The sequence below is a fragment of the Mirounga angustirostris genome, unplaced genomic scaffold, assembly GCF_029215605.1.
Source record: "Mirounga angustirostris isolate CCGP_5_RB_7025 unplaced genomic scaffold, mMirAng1.0.hap1 SCAF_8, whole genome shotgun sequence".
Taxonomy (NCBI): Eukaryota; Metazoa; Chordata; class Mammalia; order Carnivora; family Phocidae; genus Mirounga; species Mirounga angustirostris.
Genome location: NW_026991716.1, coordinates 86,669,140 through 86,694,573, shown reverse-complemented (window position 1 = coordinate 86,694,573; position 25,434 = coordinate 86,669,140). Strand labels below are relative to the sequence as shown.

Genomic DNA, 25,434 nt, shown 5'->3' with positions numbered 1-25,434 from the left:
GAATATATATCTTTACTCTCTCATAACTGTCATTCCTTTCCTGCCAACTCTCCTTTCATCAGCCTCAATACTATTCCAGTACCCCATAAGTATACTCTTCCCTACTCTCTAAGTCTTCTGTTGCCCACTCTTACCTTTCTCCTTTTGGCTGTCATCTTCTCCTGAAAGTTACTAGCCCCATTCCGTCAGCCTGCTATATGAGATAAAGTGTGTTTCATTTAATGTTCATGTATGTTTCCCATGTCTTGTTCACTATATAGCTTATTGGGAGTGCTCTCTGACCATTTAAATGCAGAGATTGCTGGTGGTACAATTACATCTAAGCAAGATGCAATGGATTATATTACCTGGACCTACTTTTTCCGACGTCTTATCATGAACCCCAGGTAAGTGCAGGGCAGCTGTTATCATTCTGTTTCACACTGAACGAAATTATGTTTGAAAGTAATAATCCCTGAATTTCAGTACCTAACAAAAAAGTCAGAACTTTGGGCATTCTAGGTATATGAATTTTCCCAGAGAATCACATGATTATCTCTGATATCACAATATATTATGATATATTTGAAAATGAATAATGGTATGCATTTATTCCTTAGCTTATTTTCGTTAACTTAGGATATCCTTGAGGAGTTTGCTCTGTAGTAAGAGAGACAGGACACCTGAATTCATTAAGAAATGTGCTAAACTAGATGGTAGTTACTGCCTTAGGTGCACCTGGAATTCAGAGAAGAGTGAGGCTTGTGCAGTTATAGAGGGAAGACTTTGTCAGGCATCTGTAATGGTTAATAAGAACCCTGCAGGAGGAAATAAAATTAGGGGAGTTGTGGTGGAGTATCTTTTATTTTCAGGCAGTATAGGTAGATCTTCTTCATTGAGCACCTATTTTTCAAACGTTATGTAGATTTTGAGGGTAAAAAATTAGTGTACCTTATCCCCTATCTTCAGTGGCTGATCTTTTAATGTGGGAAAAAGATTACAATGTAAATCATAAGTGCTCTAATAGAACTGTATTAAGCCTATGAGAGTAAAATCTTCAGAGAGGTGATACTTCAATTTTGAATTGAAGTAGAAAATTGAAGTAGAAAAGGTAAGAGGCACAAAAATACTATATGGACGGGGGAGGGGAAAGATGGCGGAGGAGTAGGGGACCCTATTTCAACTGGTCCCCGGAATTGAGCTGGATAACTACCAGACCACTCTGAGCACCCACAAAACCAGCCTGAGATGTAAGAAGATCTGGATCTCTACAAACAGAATATCGCAGGCAGTTGGTTTTGAGGTACGAAGCGGAGAGCCGTGATCCTGCGGGCAGATACCAGAGGATAAACGGCAGCGGGAGGGTGCCTGACTGTGGGGATCCTACACCACTGTTGAGTGACAGCCTCACGCGCTGCGGATGGGCACAGACTTGCAGACCGGTAGCATCAGGAAAGGACTTTAGAGCAGCCCCGGGGTGGAAAATCAGACCGGCGGGGTCGCGTGCACGCGAACCACAGCCGCCCAGACAGAAACCCAGAGCAACGGTCACGCGCACGTGAACTGCAGGGTCTAGCATGCGAACTGGGAGCTGCTGGCGGTTTTAGAAGCACAAAGGGCAGAGACGTGCCCGACCTGGAGGCAGGACAGGGAGCACTGTGGAGGGGCGCACAACCCAGGACGCTGCAGTATATAGCAGCACGGACAGAAACGGAGACGGTGTGGCCTGGAGAGCGCACTGAAGAACAGACTGAGGTCTCTCTGCTCTGAGGCGCAGAGGGTTGGAAACGGTCTCTTCTGCTCTGACTCCCGGAAGAGACGCGGAAAGCCGCCAGGGAAAGGCGCCAGAGAACAAAAGCCCCAAAGACTGATTCCCACTGAGCCCATCCCCCGCCACAGGGGCGCAGGGCAACTCCGCCCAAACAGGGTTGCCTGAGTAACAGCGCGGCAAGCCCCTCCCCCAGAAGACAGGCTGGAAAACAAGAGGCCAGAAACCCTAAGGTCCCAAGAAAACAGGTGCATCTTGCTTGGTCTGGTCAATAATTTTGACTCTATACATTCCCTCAAACACCCATCAACAGAATGACTAGGAGGAGGAGCCCCCAAAGCAGAAAAGACTCAGAGATTATGACTTATGCTGCAGATTTACAAATGGATGCAGACCTAACCAAGATGTCAGAGATGGAATTCAGGCTAGCAATTGTGAAGACAATGGCTAGAATGGAGAAATCAATTAATGGCAACATAGAGTCTCTAAGGGCAGAAATAAAAGGGGAATTGGCAGAACTTAAAAATGCTATCAATGAGATCCAATCCAATCTCGATAATCTAACAGCTAGCGTAACTGAGACAGAAGAGAGAATAAGCAACCTGGAAGACAATACAATAGATAAAAAGGGAAAAGAGGAGGCCAGGGGAAAACAACTCAGAATCCATGAAAATAGAATCAGAGAAATAAGTTGACACCATGAGGCGTTCCAATGTCAGAATCATTGGAATCCCGGAGGGAGTGGAGAGAGAGAGGGCTAGAAGATGTATTTGAGCAAATCGTAGCTGAGAACTTCCCTAATCTGGGGAATGAAACAAACATTCGAGTCCTAGAGGCAGAGAGGACCCCTCCTAAGATCAAGGAAAACAGGCCAACACTCCAGCATGCAATAGTAAAAACTTGCAAATCTTAGAACCAAGGAAACCGTCTTAAGGGCAGTTAGGGGGAAGAGATTCCTTACGTACAGAGGGAGGAACATCAGAATAACGTCAGACCTATCCAGAGAGACCTGGCAAGCCAGAAAGGCCTGGCAAGACATATTCAGGATACTAAATGAGAAAAACATGCAGCCAAGAATACTTTATCCGGCAAGGCTTTCATTTAGAATGGATGGAGAGATGCAGAGCTTCCACGACTGGCAGAAGTTGGAAGAATATGTGACCACTAAGCCGGCCCTGCAAGAAATATTAAGGGGGGTTCTATAAAAGGAGAAAGACCCCAAGAGTGATCTACAACAGAAATTTACAGGGACAATCTATAAAAACAACGTCTTCACAGGCAACATGATGACAATTAATTCATATCTTTCAATAATCACTCTCAACGTGAATGGCCTAAATGCTCCCATAAAACGGCACAAGGTTGCAGATTGGATAAAAAGACAGGACCCATCCATATGCTGTCTACAAGAGACTCATTTTGAACCTAAAGATACATCCAGACTGAAAGCGAAGGGATGGAGATCCATCTTCCATGCCAGCGGACCTCAAAAGAAAGCTGGGGTAGCAATTCTTATATCAGACAAATTAGATTTTAAACTAAAGTCTGTAATAAGAGACACAGAAGGACACTATATCATTCTTAAAGGGTCTATCCAACAAGAAGATCTAACAGTTGTAAATATCTGTGCCCCCAACATGGGAGCAGCCATCTACATAAGCCAACTGTTAACCAAAATAAAGAGTCATATTGATAACAATACGTTAATTGTAGGAGACCTCAATACTCCACTCTCAGCAATGGACAGATCATCTAAGCAGAAAATCAACAAGGAAACAAGAGCTTTGAATGCTACATTGGACCAGATGGACCTCCTAGATATTTACAGAACATTCCACCCTAAAACAACAGAATACTCATTCTTCTCGAGCACACATGGAACTTTCTCCAGAATAGACCATATACTGGGTCACAAATCAGGTCTCAACCGATACCAAAAGATTGAGATTATTCCCTGCATATTCTCAGACCACAATGCTCTAAAACTGGAACTCAATCACAAGAAAAAATTTGGCAGAAATTCAAACACTTGGAAGCTAAAGAGCACTCTGCTCAAGAATGTTTGGGTCAACCAAGAAATCAAAGAAGAACTTAAACAATTCATGGAAATCAATGAGAACGAAAACACATCGGTCCAAAACCTATGGGATACTACAAAGGCGGTCCTAAGGGGGAAATACAGAGCCATTCAAGCCTCACTCAAAAAAATAGAAAAATCCCAAATTCACCAACTAACTCTACACCTTAAAGAACTAGAGAAAAAGCAACAAACGACGCCTAAGCCATGCATTAGAAGAGAAATAATTAAAATTAGAGCAGAAATCAATGAATTAGAAACCAGAAACACAGTAGATCAGATCAACAAAACTAGAAGTTGGTTCTTTGAAAGAATTAATAAGATTGATAAACCACTGGCCAGACTTATCCAAAAGAAGAGAGAAAGGACCCAAATTAATAAAATTATGAATGAAAGGGGAGAGATCCCGACTAACACCAAGGAAATAGAAACAATTATTAGAAATTGTTATCGACAACTATATGCCAATAAACTGAGCAATCTGGATGAAATGGAGGCCTTCCTGGAAACCTATAAGCTGCCAAGACTGAAACAGGAAAAAATGGGCAACCTGAATAGGCCAATAACCAGTAACGAGATTGAAGCAGTGATCAAAAACCTCCCAAAAAACAAGAGTCCAGGGCCTGATGGATTCCCTGGGGAATTCTACCAAACATTCAAAGAAGAAATAATACCTATTCTACTGAAGCTGTTTCAAAAAGTAGAAACAGAAGGAAAACTTCCAAACTCATTCTATGAGGCCAGCATTACCTTAATCCCCAAACCAGGCAAAGACCCCATCAAAAAGGAGAATTTCAGACCTATATCCCTGATGAATACGGATTCCAAAATCCTCAACAAAATCCTAGCTAATAGGATCCAACAATACATTAAAAGGATCATCCACCACGACCAAGTGGGATTTATCCCCGGGATGCAAGGGTGGTTCAACATTCGCAAATCAATCACTGTGATAGAACACATTAATAAGAGGAGGGAGAAGAACCATATGGTCCTCTCAATTGATGCAGAAAAAGCATTTGACAAAATACAACATCCTTTCCTGATTAAAACTCTCCAGAGTATAGGGATAGAGGGAACATTCCTCAAGCTCATAAAATCCATCTATGAAAAACCCACAGCAAATATCATCCTCAATGGGGAAAAGCTGAGAGCCTTTCCCTTAAGATCAGGAACACGTCAAGGGTGCCCACTCTCACCACTGTTGTTCAACATAGCACTAGAAGTCCTAGCAACAGCAATCAGACAACAAAAAGAAATAAAAGGTATTCAAATTGGCAAAGAAGAAGTCAAACTCTCTCTTTTCACAGACGACATGATACTTTATGTGGAAAACCCAAAAGACTCCACCCCCAAATTACTAGAACTCATCCAGCAATTCAGTAATGTGGCAGGATGCAAAATCAATGCACAGAAATCAGTTGCTTTCTTATACACTAACAACGCAACTGTAGAAAGAGAAATGAAAGAAACGATTCCATTTACAATAGCACCAAAAACCGTAAGATACCTCGGAATAAACCTAACCAAAGAGGTAAAGGATCTATACTCTAGGAACTACAGAACACTCATGAAAGAAATTGAAGAAGACACAAAAAGATGGAAAAATATTCCATGCTCATGGATCAGAAGAATAAACATTGTTAAAATGTCTATGCTACCCAGAGCAATCTATACCTTCAATGCCATCCCGATCAAAATTCCAATGACATTTTTCAAAGTGCTGGAACAAACAATCCTAAAATTTGTATGGAATCAGAAAAGACCCCGAATTGCCAATGAGATGTTGAAAAAGAAAAACAAAGCTGGGGGCATCACGTTGCCCGATTTCAAGCTATATTTCAAATCAGTGATCACCAAGACGGCATGGTACTGGCACAAAAACAGACATACAGACCAATGGAACAGAATAGAGAACCCAGATATGGACCCTCAACTCTATGGTCAAATAATCTTTGACAAAGCAGGAAAAAACATGCAATGGAAAAAAGACAGTCTCTTCAATAAATGGTGCTGGGAAAATTGGACAGCCACATGCAGAAGAATGAAACTCGACCATCGTCTAACACCACTCACAAAGATAAACTCAAAGTGGATGAAAGACCTCAATGTGAGACAGGAATCCATCAAAATCCTAGAGGAGAACATAGGCAGTAACCTCTTTGACATCGCCCACAGCAACTTCTTTCAAGATACATCTCCAAAAGCTAGTGAAACAAAAGCAAAAATGAACTTTTGGGACTTCATCAAGATAAAAAGCTTCTGCACAGCAAAGGAAACAGTCAACAAAACAAAGAGGCAACCCACAGAATGGGAGAAGATATTTGCAAATGACACTACAGATAAAGGGCTGGTATCCAAAATCTGTAAAGAACTTCTCAGACTCAATACCCAAAAAACAAATAATCAAGTCAGAAAATGGGTAGAAGAGATGAACACTTTCATGAAGAAGACATACAAATGGCTAACAGACACATGAAAAAATGTTCATCATCATTGGCCATCAGGGAAATCCAAATCAAAACCACACTGAGATACCACCTTACACCAGTTAGAATGGCAAAAATGGACAGGGAAGGAAACAACAAATGTTGGAGAGGTTGTGGAGAAAGGGGAACCCTCTTACACTGTTGGTGGGAATGCAAGTTGGTACAGCCACTTTGGAAAACAGTGTGGAGGTTCCTCAAAAATTTAAAAATAGAGCTACCCTATGACCCAGCAATTGCACTCCTGGGTATTTACCCCAAAGACAGATGTAGTGAAAAGAAGGGCCGTATGCACCCCAATGTTCACAGCAGCAATGTCTGCAATAGCCAAACTGTGGAAAGAGCCGAGATGCCATTCAACAGATGAATGGATAAAGAACATGTGGTCCATATATACAATGTAATATTACTCAGCCATCAGAAAAGATGAATACCCAACTTTTACATCAACATGGATGGGACTGGAGGAATTTATGCTAAGTGAAATAAGTCAAGCAGAGAAAGTCAATTATCATATGGTTTCACTTATTTGTGGAACATAAGGAATAACATGGAGGACATTAGGAGAAGGAAGGGAAAAATGGGAGGGGGGAATTGGAGGGAGAGATGAACCATGTGAGACTATGGACCTGAAAAACAAACAGGGTTCTAGAGGGGAGGGGGGAGGGGGGATTGGTTAGCCCGGTGATGGGTATTAAGGGGGGCACGTACTGCATGGAGCACTGGTTGTTATACGAAAACAATGAATCGTGGATCACTACATCAAAAACTAATGATGTATTGTATGGTGACTAACATAATATAATAAAATTAAAAACTACAAAAAAAAAAAATACTATATGGACATAGGCCCTTGTGGCTCGAAAGGCCATTTGTAGAGTGCCAAGAAGTTTGATGTAGCCAGAGCTTAAGAGTATGGAGATCAAAAGATTGTCCTGACCAGAAAGTGGGCCACTCTCCAGAGAGTAAATGGCCTGTATGTCATGCTAAGGAGTTTACATCTGATCCTATTGGCAGTGGTGAGTTTTTAAACATGGTTTAACATCCCCAAATTAGATTTGGTTTGTTTCTGTCCTGATGACACTATGACACTATGGTAGGGAATGAGCTGGAATGGGAGACATTTAAAGCAGGAAGACCAGTTAGGAAGCTGTTTAATAAGAAAGGTGAATAGGACCTTAACAGTTGCAGAAGGAATAGAAGGAGGGCCAGAGATGGGGGACATTCCTGATAGATTAGGAAATATCAAGGCATTGTAAGGTCTTGAACAGAGAGATCATGATGAAAATGTCATTACCAAATCTTACCTGTTGGTACCTTAAGAAATTTGTTTCATGTTTCATCCAACATTTCCACTCACATAGATCTCAATTTGAAAATATGGTGACAGTTTTCTGTTTCCTCAGTTCTTAGGGCTTCTGGATTAGATACAAGATACCATTTGGGAACATGACTACGGGATTAGTGAGGTAGCCATCCAGCACTGCAACTTTACCATAGCAAATAGATTGCAGGATTAGAATTGTGGAAGGTATACTGGGATAGACTTTACATGTACTCTGGTCCAACCTTCTTGTTTGATACTGAAAAAAGGGAGTTTGGAAACTTAAAGTGACTTGCTGTGGATCCCAGAACTGCTTTGACATAAAACCAGGACTTAACACCATAGGTTTTCTGACTCAACTCTTTTTTTAGAGGAACGAGTGGCTTGGTGTGTAACTGTAGATGTATTTCTTTTTCTTATGTCATAAAAGATAGAGGCGATTAATAGTGTGGAAAGAGATTTGAACATGGAATCAGAACACTAATTCCTGTTTTAGCACTACCCTTTACTGTTTGACCCTGAGTCACTTCACCTCTCAGCTTCCCTTTCTTCATCTGGAAAATGAGTAATAGCCTCCCTCCCTCACAGGATCATGTTGAGAATCAAATACATGCATTAAAGTATTTCTAAGTTTTGTATTAATTATGAAGAACATAATTAATGTTGATTAGTGAGCTGTTAGTCCTGTACTGCCTTTCTGTACTGCTTTACTGGTCCATACCATCCTAAGGAATCTAGTTTAGAGACTAAGAGCCTAATCATTTGTCAGTTCCTCTGATTAGCAAACAAGGAAATAATTCTCTGAGTTCTTTAAACTGGTTCAAACTGAGTTCAAATTTAAATTGAGTTCTTTAGCAAATTAGAGTTCTTTACTAAATCCGCAGATACACTGAACTTTGTGTGTGCATCTACTTTTATTAAACTTAAAAAAAAAAAAATTTTAACTTTCAATTAGAACCAATTTGTGACTTTAAAACAATTACAAAAATAGTACAGACACTGTATAGCCTGCACCCAGCTTCCCCAAATGTTAACACCTTACATGACGGTAGCACAATTATCCAAACCAGGAAATTAACATTTATGTCATACTATTAACTAATCCACAGACTTTACTCAGGTTTTGTCAGTTGTCCCACTCATGTCCTTTTCTGTCCAGGATCCAGTTTGGTATCCTGCATTGCATTTAGTTCTGTCTCCTTAATTCACTCTAATGTGTGGCATTTTTTCAATATTTGTCTACTATAACCTTGACATGTTAGGAGAATACTATCCAGTTATTTTGTAGCATGTCCTTCGGTTTGGGCCCTACCAAGAGGGAACTGGAACAGACATCACTCCCTGTTGTTCTGGTTGCTAACTACCTTCTATTTAATATTAATGTGGTGAGAAAAATCCACATGCAACTATAATAAACAGTATTAATAAGGACAGAACAAGAAGTGTGGGGGAGGTTAGCCCAGTGAACAAAGATGAAATCTTGAGGGGATGTACTTGGTTTATAACTTAAAGAAATTATATTGCGCCTCTGAGCCTGGGGACTTCTTGGGTATTGACAGTTTAGGGTATCTCCTGCTCATATGATTGTAGTGCATTTAAATAGTGAGTATTCTGCAGTTCACATTGCCTCACGTAGTGCATTTAAATAGTGAGTATTCTGCAGTTCACATTGCCTCACCTATTTTTACCTGAGGGCCATCTTTGCTAAGGGGAAATTCTAGCTCTGGGAGTCAAAGGATGCATTAGCTTAGGGCACTTGGTTATTGTGGCAGCTGCTTTTCTTGCTGCCCCAAATAAAAGCTAGGTTTCCTCTACTACCACCACCAACACCACCAAGGAGACATTAACCCGTACCACCGCTAGGTAAGAGTTTCTCTCACTTTCATGCTTTTGCTGTCACTCTTCTGCCTGCCTGCAGTGCTCTCTCCAGCCCTTATAACCATCCAAGTTCTAACAGTCTTAAAAGTCCAGTCATATATTGATAAATGCACTTAAATTAATTTTCAGGAGGTGATGGTCTATATACTCTTGACTATCCTTATCAAAGTTGCTAGTTCTTTTTTAGAGTAGTCACCTGAACATATTTTGAGATACCTAGCTAGGTTGAGACTAAGACTGGTCTTATCCTGAAGTAGAAACCTGTGCCCAAACTGTTGCCATATGAATTAATCAGTCCAGAATAGGTACAGTATTAAATTTTTTTGAAGGGCTGTGATGACATTTTTCACAGAAAGAGAACAAGCAATCCTAAAACTTGTATGGAACCACAAAAGACCTCAAATAGCCACAGCAAACCTGAGAAAGAAGAACAAAGCTGGAGGCATCACACTTCCTGATTTCAAACTATATTACAAAGGTATAGTAATCAAAACAGTATGGTATTGGCATAAAAACAGACACATAGATCAATGAAACAGAGAGCCCAATAATAAGCCCATACATATATGGTCAATTAATTTACTCAAAGGATCCAAGAGTATATAATGGAGAAAGTATAGTCTCTTTAATAAATGGTATTGGGAAAGCTGGATATTCACATGCAAAAGAATGAAACTGGACCCATATATTTCACCATGCACAAAAGTCAACTCAAAATGTATTAAAGACTTGAAGGTAAGACCTGAAATGGTAAAACTGCTAGAAGACATAGAAGGTAATATCCTTGACATTGGTCTTAGTGATGAGTTTTTGGATTTTACACCATAAGTGAAGGCAAAAATAACCAAACTAAAATGCTTCTGCTCAGTAAAGGAAACTAGCAAAATGAAAAGGCAACCTACCAACTGGGAGAAAATATGTGCAAATCACATATCTGATTATATATTTATATACATATAAGTATATAAAGAATTCATACAACCGAATAGAAAAATAACAATCTGATTTAAAAATGGGCTAAGGATCTGAATAGACATTTTTCTAAAGAGGACATACAGATGGCCAATAGGTACATGAAAAGGTGCTTGACATCACTAATCACCAGGGAAATGCAAATCAAAATCATAAGATATCATCTCACACCCTAGAATGGCTAGTATCAGAAAGACAAAAAATAAGTGTGTTTGTGAGGATGTGGAGAAAAGGGAACCCTTGTGCACTGTTGGTGAGAATGAAAATTGGTGCAGCCACTGTGGCAAACAGTATGGAGTTTCCTCAAAAAATGAAAAATGGAACTACCACATGATCCATCAATTCCACTGCTGGGTATTTATCCAAAGAATATGAAATCACTGTCTCAAAAAGATATCTGCACTCCCATGTTCATTGCAGTATTATTTACAATAGCAAACACCTAGAAACAACATGTGTCCATCAGTGGATGAACAGATAAAGACATGATACACACATGCACGCACACACACACTGAAATATTATTCACCAAAAAAAAAAAAAAAAGGAAATCCTGCCATTTGCAATAATATGGATGGACCTGGAGGGCATTATGCTAAGTAAGTCAAGCAGAGAAAGATAAATACTGTATGTTGTCACTTGTATGTGGACTCTCCCAACAACAGCAAAAACAAAAAACAAAAAACCTCATAGATACGAAGAACAGATCATGGGTAGGGTGGGCAAAATGGGTGAAGGAGATCAAAAAGTACAAACTTCTAGTTATAAGATAAATAATCCTGAGAATCTAATGTACAGAATGATTATAGTTAATACTGTGTATATATATTTGAAAGTTGATGAGAGAGTATTTCTTAAAAGTTCTCATCACAAGAAAAAAGTTTCTAACTATGTAAGGTGATTGTTGTTAACTAGACAAATTGTGGTAATCATTTAACAATACAAACATATATCAAATAATTATATTGTATAACTAAAACTAATACATTGTTACATGTCAATTATGTCTCAATTAGAAAAAAAAAAGCTATGCTCAGCAACTGGAGGTAGTAGCAACATAAATAATGATTTCTAGTCTCAAAAATCATAGAATTGCCTTAAAATGGTGAGGTAGAAGCATTTAAAAAATTAAATCTATTTTCCTTAATTCAGTAAACATTTATTGAGTGCCTACTATGTGTCAGGTACTATTCTAGGCATTTTGAAGATGTAAATAAAAAACTTTCTGCTTTCATGGCACTCTTATTTTTTAGCAGAGACAATGAGTTTAAAAGTTATGCTGATACAAATCCGAACTCCAGTGAGATAGCACCTCACACCCGTCAGAATGGCTAAAATTAACAACACAGGTAACAACAGATTTTGGTGAGGTTGTGGAGAAAGGGGAACCCTCTTGCACTGTTGGTGGGAATGCAAACTGGTGCAGCCACTCTGGAAAACAGTATGGAGGTTCCTCAAGAAGGTTAAAAATAGAACTAACCCACAATCCAGCAATTGCATTGCAATGTTAACAACATATTTACCCAAAGGATACAAAACTACTGATTTGAAGGGATACATGCACCCCGATGTTTATAGCAGCATTATCAACAGTAGCCAAACTATGGAAAGAACCCAAATGTCCATCAACTGCTGAATGGATAAAGAAGAAATGCTGTACACACACACACACACACACACACACACACTGGAAAATTACCCAGCCATCAAAAAGAATGAAATTTTGTCATTTGCAATGACATGAATGGAACTAGAGTATACTATGCTAAACAAAATAAGTCAGAGAAAAACAAATACTATATGATTTCACTCATATGTGGAATTTAAGAAATAAAACAGATGAACATAGGGGAAAAAAGAAAAAAAGAGGGGCAAACCATAAAACAGACTTTTAACCAAAGAGAACAAACTGAGGGTTACTGAAAGAGAGATGGGTGGGGGGGGGGATGGCTTAAATGCGTGAAGGGTATTAAGGAGGGCACTTGTAATGAGCACTAGGTATCATATATAAATGATGACTCACTAAAATCTGTACCTGAAACTAGTATTACACTGTATGTTAACCAACTGGAATTTAAATAAAAACTTGAAAAAGAAAAAAAAACGTTAGGTTAGAAAGTTATGAATGCTTTGAAAAAAAGAACGTGGTACTGAAGACCAGGAGGCCAAGTGGGTGGGGTGGGAGAATTATAGTATTAAATAGGGAGACAGAGTGGGCCTAATTAAAGGTGCTAAAGAGGGAAATGGGGAGATGTTGGTCAAAAGATACAAATTTCCAGTTATAAGATAAATGCTGTAATTTACAGCACGATGACTATAGTTAATAATACTGTAAGTTGTTGTTGTTGTTTTTTAAAGAAGGTGCTGACTTTTGAATAAAGACTTAAAAGGGATGAGAAGTTTGACCACATGAATATCTAGGGAAAACATTTCAGACCAAGAGAACAGGAGAGGTTCGAAGGCATGCATATCTGGTGTATTCAAGGCATGGAAAGGAGAAGCTGTAGCTGATACAGAGTGAATAAGGGGTAGACAGTAGCAGGAAATGAGATTAGGGATGTGGGGGATTGGTGGTTGTACCAGTCATGTGAGACCTGAGCTGAGACACCATGGGAATGACTTTGACTTTCATTATCAGTGATATAAGAACCATTGTGGGGTTTTGAGTAGAGAAGTGACAGGATCTATTTGTTATATAAGTGTGGTCAATTATAATCTTAAATGTTAAAAATAATTTAAACCAAACTGTTGAAGGACAGAAATTCTCAGATTCAATTATTTTATATCCACCTAACATGATTTGTAAGAAACATCAAATCAAAGTGATATAGAAAAGTTGAAAGTTAAGGATTGAAAGAAGATATGAGGGACAGTAGCAAAAAGAAAGCAACAGTTGCAGAATTAAAATCAGAGAAAATGAAATTCAAGGTAAAGAAAAACTAAAAAGAACAAAGAAGAATGGCCCATATAGATAGCAAGCACAATCACTAAATATAGTATACAAATTTTTAGGTAACTAAAAACATAGCGTCAAAATACAGAAAGCAAAAACTGATAGAAATTCAAGATGTTAACTAAATTACAATCATGTTGAGAGACTTGAACGCATCTCTTTTGAAAATCAGCATGCCAAAGAGATATAAAAAGTACTTTGTAAAATAGAGGGTTTGATTAACAGTATCTTTGAATATGTGTATGTATCTTTATATTTCTCCTCCCCCAAAAGAATAAGCCTTCTTGTAGACACGCATCAAAATTTATTTATAAAAATATACCATGTACTAGACCACAAAGAACAACTCAGTGTATTTCAAAAAATAGAGATCATAAGACTACATTCCCAGTGTATAATGCTGCAATAATACCAGAAATAAACAAGAAAAAGGATGGCAAAGGCAATCTACCTGCTTGGGATTTAACTATTTTTATTCTAGTGGAAGGTGAAAATTTATTTTAAAGGTAAAGACTAGAGCTATAAAAAAATAAAAGTAATATATAACAAAGTCAGTGAATTTCTCAGTCACAGCACAATTCCAAGGAGTATTCATATCTTTAGAGCATCTACAAGATAGCATGAATGCTTGAAAACAAAATAAGCATTCATCTCTAGGAACTAGATGAACTTAGCAAAACCACACATATAAGAAAGGAATTTATAAAAGTAACAATTGAAATTAATAACTGAGAAACAAAAACGTACACTAACATTATTTATTATCTATTATACTTCAGTTGTTTTAAGAGCCTAACTCCTTTAGTATTATTATGATCCCCATTTTGTAGATGAAGGGACTGAAGCAAAGGGAGATTGAGCAGCTTGCCCATAATCACACAGCTCCTGAGTGACAGAGGGAGCACTGGAATTTGGCCACTCTGGCTCCAGAGGTCACAATCTCTATCCCTAGGCTCATTATCGGGTCCAGAACCCAAATATCCACACTCCCTCTCTACTTCTCCTTCCAGTGCTATGCTGGAAAATGTGTTCTTTATGGAAACCATACCATACAAATTTTGAATGTGTAACACTTTCGTTCATTTGATGCAAAAAAAAAAAAAAAAGTCAGTTTTAATATCTATACCTTTACATCTGGATAAAAATGAGAACATGTGCCTAAATCAATTTTTATGATTTATGTATTTTATTTATAAAATACTTCTGCTCTAGTGAAGCTCTACAATCAGAAAGAATTCTGACTGGCCCTTGATTGTATCTTCTTCTTATTATTGTCTGTGTTAAAATCACCTGTTCCATAATCTGGAAGCAAAGAAAGGCACAAGAGTTCAGGAAATTGGCAAATTTTTCCTTCTTATTTTTAGATTAGAAGTTTCAAGGAAGCTAAAATCTTATATCATGTGTAGTTTTAATTTATCCTTAATACTCCCTATTACTCAGTTTCATAAATTGAGATTTGACTTTTGGTTGGGTGGGAGAGGCATATATACATGCATGTGTGTGTTACAAGGAGAAATTGAGGTTTATTTAAAATAGAAAAGACAGAGACCACTTTCAAAATACAGTCATACGTAGATAGTAAATATGACCTAATTCTCCAGCTCCCTTCATTTAGTCATACTACTGGAAGGTACCCCAGCACACCACCACCAAAAGTAGAACTTATGTTGACAAAGATTCTGCCACTGTTCCTGGATTGTTCTCGATGTGTCTGTTTATATTCTCGTGTGTGTGTGTGATATGTATATACATGCAAATATATGCACGTGCATACAAAGATACATATTTATATGCAAAATATATATGTAGACACACATTACATTAGTGTGTTCAAATGTATATAAACACATGTACTGGGTGCATCATGAAATATAATATATTCCAAATTGAGTTCTGGATTCAATTTGTATGTTCAATTTTACTCTCTTGTTTTCTCCTGAGAAAGCTTTTAAGCATTTCTGGGACAAAAAATGTTGTGGTAGTTTCAGCTGTCCCTGCAGCCACTTTCATTATTTGTGTCATTATTCCTGCTGCATAATGTGAACATAAAAAAACATGGTTCTGTAACAAATGACTTCCCAGGACTGACAGTTATAGCTGCAGCATTTCAAGACTGATGAAAAATTTCCCAGCAAGATCTCTGGCCAGGTCTACAATAACGAAACAGGAAATGGCTGCCACTATTCACATTAAATCCAGACTGTTTGGTGTAACTTTATCTATGTTTTCGATTACAATAAAATCTCTTTCATTCCCAACCAGCAAAATTTCATCCTTATTAACGGTTTCCAAAAGATAACTTGAGGTTTCATGTGTGGTATTCCTGTTTGTCCTTTGATAAGATCTTTTAAAGATAATTTTTTTTAAAAGTTTTACCTTTTGGATTGTTTAAATTCAATGAACTTTGTAAATTTTTATGAGAGGGAGAGGTTTGTTATGACTTTTTCCCAGGGGACTGCTAATAGAAGTTAGCTTGCCTAGCCCATGTGCTAGATGCTGTCAGTATCAAACTGCCTTTGACTTTCACACCTCCCAGGGGACTAGTAATTGTTGTGTTCAAACAGCCTGTAATTGTGATCCCGCTGGCTTTCTCAGTACGCTTCTGGCTATTAGAATCATTAAACAACTCAGCACCTGTTAACAGCATTGTAAATATTCAACCCTGCTTGTGTGCAGGTTGAGTCCAATATAGAGAAATCTTACAGAGCTCAGCCTCATAAATTAGAGCTTCTGACAAGTCAATTATTGTGAAACTGGGTTTCTCTGTGAAATAAATGAAATAGCATGCTGACAAAAAGGTAGGCTGTCTGTTTATGGCAGAGAAAAGACAATGACTTGATGATCCAATGCAGTGAGCATGAAACTACATTGTATCCTTTATCTGTAATTAAACAGTTGTGTAATATTTCTGTTTTAATAACCAGTAAATTGTAAATTTTGTACTGTGGAGAGTGCAACATGAAAACAGACCTTTTTACTTAGCTCTTGCTTGCTTTTTCAAGTTAGTGAAGTGATTGTTGATATTAATGTTATATAATGTTTTAAGCTAAATGCTTATAATTATTTGGGCTAGAAATTACCCCGTGACTGAAAAGTTCATGCAGTAGAAGCAAAGGCCATATAATGCTAATGAAGATCATGTAAATATAAACTCCATTATTTGTTCACAGAAAACTGTCAGAATATATTACCTCTCAAAATTATATGTGACCTAGACATAATTTCATTTACATTTAGTTTATTTTACAGTGTCTTATAAATTATATAGCGTAGGTTAATTAGGATTAAGATGTAGGAAATCTTACTTTTATAAGGATTTGGAAGTGTTGTAAGTAAACTTAGGTCAAATATTAGCAAAGAATAATAGTATAAATCAGTGAAGTTACATCACAACAAAAATTACGCATGTTAGTGTTTGTGTTGGGTGTATAGAAGACAAGTTTTTTAATGTTTGAGATTTTCCTATTCTTGAATGTAATATTTTATCTAGCATTTTCTATTTTTAAAAGTTATCACTTTCTAAAAATAAATAAATAAAAGTTATCATTTATATATGCCAGGATACCCGAAGTAAACAATTTCAGGATTTTTTTTTTTTAATTCTAGATTACCCCCAGATTCCATAAAGATAAAAGTATTGATACTGAGTAAATTGAATGTCAATTCAATTACTTAAATTGAATTTTTGCATTTCTTCTCTTAGGCAAGTCAAGTGTGAGAGTGTTGGTGAGAGCATTAGAAAAGAAAAAATACCTGGAAGTTTTTTAAGTTATTCTGAAAAATGTGTTGATTTATAGCAAATTAGAGTATATGTAATGTAGTCATCAAATAATTTGTTGTAATCTCAGAGACATAATTTTAATTGGATTTTTTTTTTTTCGTTTTTGCAACTTATTTTAAATGTTTAAGAAATGTTTACCCTGACTGTACTTTATCTGAATAAAAGCTACAAATTAGTCTTAAAAACTTCCCAATAAACTTAGACAAACATTAGAAAGGGTATTAGCCCATCAGAATATACCTTGTAAATACATAAAACAGTGGCTAAAATAAATATTTTAAAAATTTATAATTTTTGAAGGAAAATTTTTATCATAGATGGTTTTAAATATTATTTGTAAGTATACTAAATTTGTTAAAGTAAAAAATGGTAAAATTGTTATTATTATACTAAATTTGTTAAAGTAAAAAATGGTAAAATTGTTACTCAGTTATATTTATAGGGTAATGGCTTATGGTAATCAGTAGCAGCATCCATGAGATTTTTTTGTTTTAAATTGCCTAGTAAATTTTTAGACAAAAATGGTATTTTAACTTTTTTTTTCTTTTTTTTTTCTTTTTTTTTTTTTAAAGATTTTATTTATTTATTTGACAGAGAGAGAGCACAAGTAGGCAGAGAGGCAGGCAGAGGGAGAGGGAGAAATTAACTTTTTGTTTTTCATGGTAATATTATTTGCATAATGTCTTCCTTCTGTAATTTTAATTGCATAAAAAATTATTTGATTCTTGGTCTAGAAATTCTATTACTTATTCAGTTCCTGGGCACATTTTCACTGCTTTTTTTTTTCAATTTAGAAATAATTTTATCAACTATATATTAATCCAGACAGCTGAAAATCGTGTTAGAAAATGTATAGATTTAGCAATCCAAAAGAATGTGAAATATAAAATAAGCAATTCTGTTGTAGAAAGTTTGGCTGATAAATTCCATTTGTTGGAAAAAAATGAAAGACAACAAGTATCACTAATAATTTGGAATGGCTTTAGAGATCTCTTTTATGGGGCATTGAATGTCCAGAATTTTTATTTTCACCTTCTACAGCAGAATACATTATTCTAACTAATACTCCTTTTAGTCATTTTTCAGGATAAAGGAAGTATTTTCTAATGGTTTCTAATGCTTGATTTTCACTTTATATGCCTAGATAAAAGTTTGTACATTTTGTTTAAATTAACAACAACACTGGTTTCAATACTTATTTATCTGTTCACTGATAAATATTGCTTTATTTTGGTCTGTGACAAGAACTTTTCCAGGAAAGGCAATAATTTCTCTGCAGATTAAAATGAAAAGTAACTATTTCTCTTTTGTGAAAATTAAAATCATCAGCATATAATTACGATTTACAGTTATTTTCCCAAGTAAATAGTCTGTTATTAATCCTTATTCAGTGGAGGCTCTCATATTGGTATATCTAGCCATTTGTGCAAACTTCTCTTTCTATTGAAAGTATATCATGCCATCATTTAAGTCCTACTTTGTGTATCTTTAAATAAATTATTACCGTATGCTGACCCCAAATCTTTCCCTTTGAAGAAAGAAAAAATAGTCACCATACTTGGCCAGTTATGGTTTCCTTTAGGCCTCTCGCATTTGAGATTGTTAACACTTTCTTCCCAGACCAAGAATATCCCCTTTCTAGTCCTGTACAGAAGTACAACCTCTGTGCTGGGGGCCAGTGATGAGTCTGTCCTGAGGTCACTTTACACTCCTGTTGCTTGATTTGGATGGAGATAGGACATACAATTCTCTATGCTGACCGGGGTATAGGATTCACCACCAGGAATTAGAGATCAGCCATGACATGGGGGCATTCTGTCACCCTTTGAATCCGTTCCCAGGCACAGATTCCTAGCGATCTTAGATATTTGGCAAGACACTTTTGGACTGAGAGGGAGGATCATTCAGGTGAATTGCATGTCCTTCAGCCTTTTACTCGGAAAATATACAGAGCTGAACCTGTGTGTTTTTTGTATATAGAAGCTTAGTTCAAATGCTTCATTGTTAGCTTGATGTCCTTCCAATATTTAGGGTGACATGTAGTTATTAAGCATTTAGAGAACAATAAATGACTAAATTTCCTGAAAGAATTCATCTACCCAAATCAATAGTTCTTTGAGTTTTATAAAGTTACTGAGGATGGGTTTTTATATATAAAAGGGAATTATATATTTATATATAATATGCTTCTGTTTCTAAATCTAGTGTATACATTTAGTTTGCTGTAGATGTATAAAGTGGAGTCATGCCAGTTTTAACACTGGAAAGTTAGTATCTTTTTAATGTGATGCTGAATTTTATCTGCTTATCTTACATAGTTTTAATGTATTCTCATTGTTCGTGTCCGCAAATCTTAGTATGGGAATTTTGATCTGTACGATGAAACTGGCAGTTGGCAGTTGTTTTACTTCTTTGATTTGTCATAAGTGTAGTTGTTCTTTGAAATTCTGAAAGAAAAATAGAATGATAAAAAATTGAAATGCTAATTTTAGTAGAAACTATCTTGAAATAAATAATGACCTTGCTTCTTTTCCAGCTACTACAATTTGAGTGATGTGAGCCATGATTCTGTGAACAAATTTCTGTCTAGTCTGGTTGAGAAGTCTCTGGTTGAATTGGAACATTCCTACTGTATTGAAATTGGAGAGGTATGACTCAGTCATATACATTCCACGTGCAAAGACTGCCCAGCTTTTTAACAGTAGGGCTTTTGTTCTAATGATAACCAAAAATGTTAACAAAATTGTTGCAATAGCAGCCTGCAGTAAGAACGATTAATTTTATGAATCTGTGTGCTTCTATTGTACTTTTTATTTGTAATTTTATCTTTCTTTTTGAAATAGGATAATCGGAGCATTGAACCTCTGACATACGGCCGAATTGCTTCTTACTACTATCTGAAGCACCAAACAGTTAAAATGTTCAAAGAGCGTTTGAAACCTGAATGTGGTACCGAAGAATTGCTTTCAATTTTGAGTGTGAGTTTCATGATATTATTGTATTGCTTTTTCATATAAAGAGATTATATCTTCTGTATTTCATACCTTCTCTTTTAATTTGGGTCCTTAAATTGCTGCCAGCCAGTGTCTCTAGAAATTCAGCAAACTGTTTATTTTTTTTTTTTTTTTAAGATTTTATTTATTTGACAGAGAGAGACACAGAGAGAGAGGGAACACAAGCAGGGGGAGTGGGAGAGGGAGAAGCAGGCTTCCCGCTGAGCAGGGAGCCCGATGTGGGGCTCGATCCCAGGACCCTGAGATCATGACCTGAGCCGAAGGCAAACGCTTAACGACTGAGCCACCCAGGTGCCCCATCAGCAAACTGTTTTTAAAATCTTTTCCTCTGTCAAACAAGATCACTACAGAGCAACATATTTGGACCAAGTTTCCCTACATACTATATTATCCAAACTTGGGTACTTCTGAGAATGGAATGGGTCACTATTAATATTAAGCCAGGATAATAAGTATGAACTGGGCTATCCTCAACAGCCAGATGATCACCCTATCCTTCAATATAATAACTTCTATGAATTATAATTGAAAACTTTTCGTACTGCTTCTTTTGGGTCTTTCTTGTTGAATCTATGATGTTCCTGAAGTTTCTTTACATAAGGACACACAATTAGGATCTCTTAGAATTAACTAATGCCAGAAAAGCTGTTCAACTCCCTCCCCTGTCCCCCTTCCAAAATAAAAATACAACCAGATTTAGCACATGGTAAAAAAAACAAAAACAAAAACTATACTGTGTTTGGTTTTGTTTTTTGGCCAAGAAGCTAAGAACTAAATTTTATATTGAAGCTAAAATTACTATTAGGAGTATTTTCTTCATTTTCCTTTCAGCATACTATATATGCATTTTGTCTTTGTTGAGTTTAAATATAATTTCCCACAGAACTGTGTTAGCACATTAGTCAAGATATATATTATAAATGAAAGCTATATATTGTCTTACCCCTCAGGTACATTGATACGATTTTAAAGAGTTAAGAACCACTGGACTGTATAATGTCTTTAAAGTCCTTCTCTCATATCATCACTGATTCTGAGGTAGTTCACTTACTTATTAGCTTTTTTCTTACCTTCTTTGCTTATCATTCTCAGTTGGCTTCAATATCCCATTCACAGTTTCCAATTTTTCAGTGTTTTCCCTTTGAGAAGCTGGTTTGTAGATTTTGTGTGAACATAGGGCCTAGTACATTGTAGTGAGTCAGAAAATAATTTATTAATGAATTGATGGATGGATGGATCCTGTATTCATCAGTTCTCTGTTATTTGCTCTATAGAAAAGAGTAGAGAATTCAAGTATATGAGGCAGCTATCAAAAAAAATTTTATGAAATTAAAAATTTGTTTCTGAAGTAAGAGTATGAAAAAATAAGAATTGTTTTTAGATCCCTAAGAATGAGGTTTTTATTATTTCCCAGTTAGAGAGTCATAAAAACATGATTTATCTGGGTGGAAGACAGTAAAATCATGGTTAATTAATTTGGGCAAGTATTTTAAACTAGTATCTGTTAGATTTAAGAATATAATTTTCCTTTCATATTTACCTACCTTGATATATTTATCTAATCTAATAATTAAAAGTATATACCTACCTTGGGAACACGTAATAAGAGCTAACACCTTTGAGCACTTTTCATGTGCTAAGCACTATTCTAGGAACTTTACATCAATAAATTCATTTGATCCTAACAATGACACTCATTTTATATTGATAACATTCCATTATTATTCCTATTTTACAGGTTAACTAACCTCTCTAAAGTTACACAGCAAGTGAATACTTCGCAATCTAGCCGCCCAAGTATGGGTTCTTAAGCACTGTCCTGCCTTTCATGTCACACACAAACACACACACACACACACACACGCACTCTGAAGTGGAAGATTTTGAGGTAGGAGATATGTGTTAAGACTGGATCCTAGATGCACATTTTGGATACTAACCCTTTATCAGAAATGTTATTTGCAAATATCTTCCATTCCATAGGTTGCCTTTTAGTTTTGTTGATTGTTTCCTTTGTTGTGCAGAAGTTTTTTTATCTTGATGAAGTCCCAGTAGTTCTTGCTTTTGTTTCCCTTGCCTCTGGAGACGTTTCTAGTAAGAAGTTGCTTTGGCTGATGTCAGTGGTTGCTGCCTGTGTTCTTCTCTAGAATTTTGATGGTTTCCTGTGTCACATTTAGGTCTTTCATCCATTTTTAATTTATTTTTGTGTATGGTGTTAAAAAAATGGTCCAGTTTCATAGCTATGTTGCTATCCAGTTTTCCCAACAGCATTTGTTAAAGAGACCATCTTTTTTCCATTGGATATTTTTTCCTGCTTTGTCTAATATTAGTTGATCATAGAGTTGTGGGTCCATTTCTAGGTTTTCTATTCTGTTCCATTGATCTGTGTGTCTGTTTTGTGCCAGTACCATACTGTCTTGATGATGACAGCTTTGTAATAGAGCTTGAAGTCCGGAATTGTGATGCCTCCAGCTTTGCTTTTCTTTTTCAACATTCCCTTGGCTCTTCAGGGTCTTTTGTGGTTCCACACAAATTTTAGAATTGTTTGTTTTAGCTCTGTGAAAAATGCTGGTGCTATTTTGGTAGGGGTTGCATTAAATATATAGATTGCTTTGGGTAATATAGACATTTTAGCAATATTTGTCCTTCCAATCCATGAAAAAAAAAAAAAAAAGACTGGATGCACATTGTTTGTAAAGGTTTGTGAAAACCATATGCCTGTTACACTCTGTATCCCCCTCCACCCCACTAAAAAAAGACCCAAAAATATATCCAGTACCAAGAGAATTAAACTATTATCCTCTTCAGTCTTCTCTGAAAAGGTATTGATCAGAACAAGAGGTCTGTCCACATCCTTTCAGCAGCTTGTTTCTTTCCACCATTACAACCCCTGAAACCAGTTACACTGATCTCATGGTTTATTTTTATTAAAATAAGGTCAATTCTTGTGATACGTAAGCAAAACAAATCATCTGCAAATACATGTAAGATAAACTCAACAGTACATTTATATAGATATTGTTTTGGGGTACCCCTTAATAATTTTCACAGCAACAGTGATGTCATCTCTTCATCCTATGGTGTTTAGTCCAGGAAACTTAGCCTGTGCTAAATAGCATCTAAGCCTGTAATATCTCAGTGACACTGATTTTTGAATGAGGATATAGGGGCATTAGAACTGTAGGACTCACATAGCCAAGGAGATCTGCAGGTACCACTGTTTTGTTAATTTCTTGTGTCAGAATTGCTTTCCATTCACTAGAGAACATATGTGTAACTAACAAAGAAATATTAAATAATAAAGCAAGATTGGATTTGAGGTAATTACAGTGCAATTTCTAGAATTCATTCTGTTGCTGAAAAGTACTTCTTAAATGTTCTCTGTTATCACACTAAAGATTCCTAAATGACTCACGTAGCCTCATTATCTTTACTCTCACCTCCAAAAATGGATATTAAATCTCCTTGTGGTTTTGAAACAAGGAGAAAAGAGCAGCCAGACAGGAGCTCTGGAAAACAGGATGATAAACACAACAGGGCAAAGGAAACCAATAGGAGTGTCGTTAGTTTCAAAGGCATATTTTCATTATTATTGTTTTTATTATAATGCTTAATAATGTCACATTATACTTTTGAAAAATGTAGTATTAGAACTCATTCACTATCAGCATCTCCTTTTTAAAGGTAGTTATTGATGTTTCTAAAGTCATCTTTAAACTTTTTTTATTAATACATTATCTTTTTAAAGAAGTTTTAGTATTCCTGAGATCACAACTGAAAAGCTTCTATTCTCTTGAGTATTACTTTGATCTTACTCTAATACTTCCATCAGTTTAATTTTTTAGTGAATGAAGTTTTCTCATTTTATCTTAGGTTACATATTGTATTTAACTTTTTGTTTTCTTTCCTTTGGTACTAATGATAGTATAGAAAGTGTGTTCATTAAGATTTCCTTTGAGGTTCTCTATGTTGCAATGTGATTGATTATACTTGGCACAGAGAAAAAAACTAGAAGGTAACCAATCATAGAAGGAAAAAAGAATATTAAGACATTGATTCATTTTCACCAGGCATTTAAAAATACATAAATGTATTATTTCTCTTTATTTAACATCAAATATAGTTTCAGATGATAATCTCTTGATTTTACATATTCATAACTGATAATTGGTAGCTGTTTTTAGACCTCTTTCCCTTTAGAGAAGATAAGTATTTTGAATCTCATAGTTAGTGATAGAGTTGTTTTTCCTTTACTTAATTTAATTAGAATTCCTACTCTTTATTTAGTCATTTTGTATATCACTGTCAACTTTTCTGATTTTCTTTTTATAAAGTAAGGATACAATTTTTTTGCCTTTATAATTACCAGACAGTGTAGTTTCTTTCAAAAATAAAAGAAAAAGCATTTAATCAGGTCATTTCATGACATGCTTCCTTGTACAGTGTTTTTGGCACTATAGACCTCCCTCTTCCAGTGTTCAAAGAAGATTGTCAAGTTTGATTAAAAAATATATATATATATTAAGCTCATGTATACCCTGTCTTCTGAATTCTGTTCTTTTTCTTCTCTATCAGTAGAATGATTGGGGTCAGACTGGTATTTTGCAGAATGGTATTATATTGACAATAATCATCCTTTTGACCAAAGGATGGACAAAGAGGAAATTTCTGAGTTTAAAGTTGAAAACTAAACTCTTCCCAATAGTAAAGAGCTAAGCTAAGTGATATTGTCCTAAGAAATAAATATCTTGAGAAAGACATGTATCATATGATCTCACTGATATGAGGAATTCTTAATCTCAGGAAACAAACTGAGGGTTGCTGGAGTGGTAGGGGGTGGGAGGGATGGGGTGGCTGGGTGATAGACATTGGGGAGGGTATGTGCTATGGTGAGCACTTTGAATTGTGTAAGACTGTTGAATCACAGACCTGTACCTCTGAAACAAATAATACATTATATGTTAAAAAAAAAAAAAGAAGATAGGAAGGGAAAAATGAAGGGGGGGAAATCGGAGGGGGAGACGAACCATGAGAGACTATGGACTCTGAAAAACAAACTGAGGGTTCTAGAGGGGAGGGGGGCGGGGGGATGGGTTAGCCTGGTGATGGGTATTAAAGAGGGCATGTATTGAGTGGAGCACTGGGTGTTATATGCAAACAATGAATCATGGAACACTACATCAAAAACTAATGATGTAATGT

General features: G+C 36.2%; 1 protein-coding gene across 1 annotated transcript in view; it reads left to right on the top strand.

The window, feature by feature from the left end:
• ASCC3 (activating signal cointegrator 1 complex subunit 3) overlaps positions 1 to 25,434 on the top strand; it is a 357,501-nt gene that overhangs the window by 251,086 nt on the left and 80,981 nt on the right. Inside the window, exons 34-36 of the mRNA XM_064597919.1 lie at positions 261 to 386; positions 19,755 to 19,866; positions 20,062 to 20,196. Of these exons, the coding sequence (XP_064453989.1) occupies positions 261 to 386; positions 19,755 to 19,866; positions 20,062 to 20,196 (373 nt within the window). The remainder of the gene's footprint in view (positions 1 to 260; positions 387 to 19,754; positions 19,867 to 20,061; positions 20,197 to 25,434) is intronic.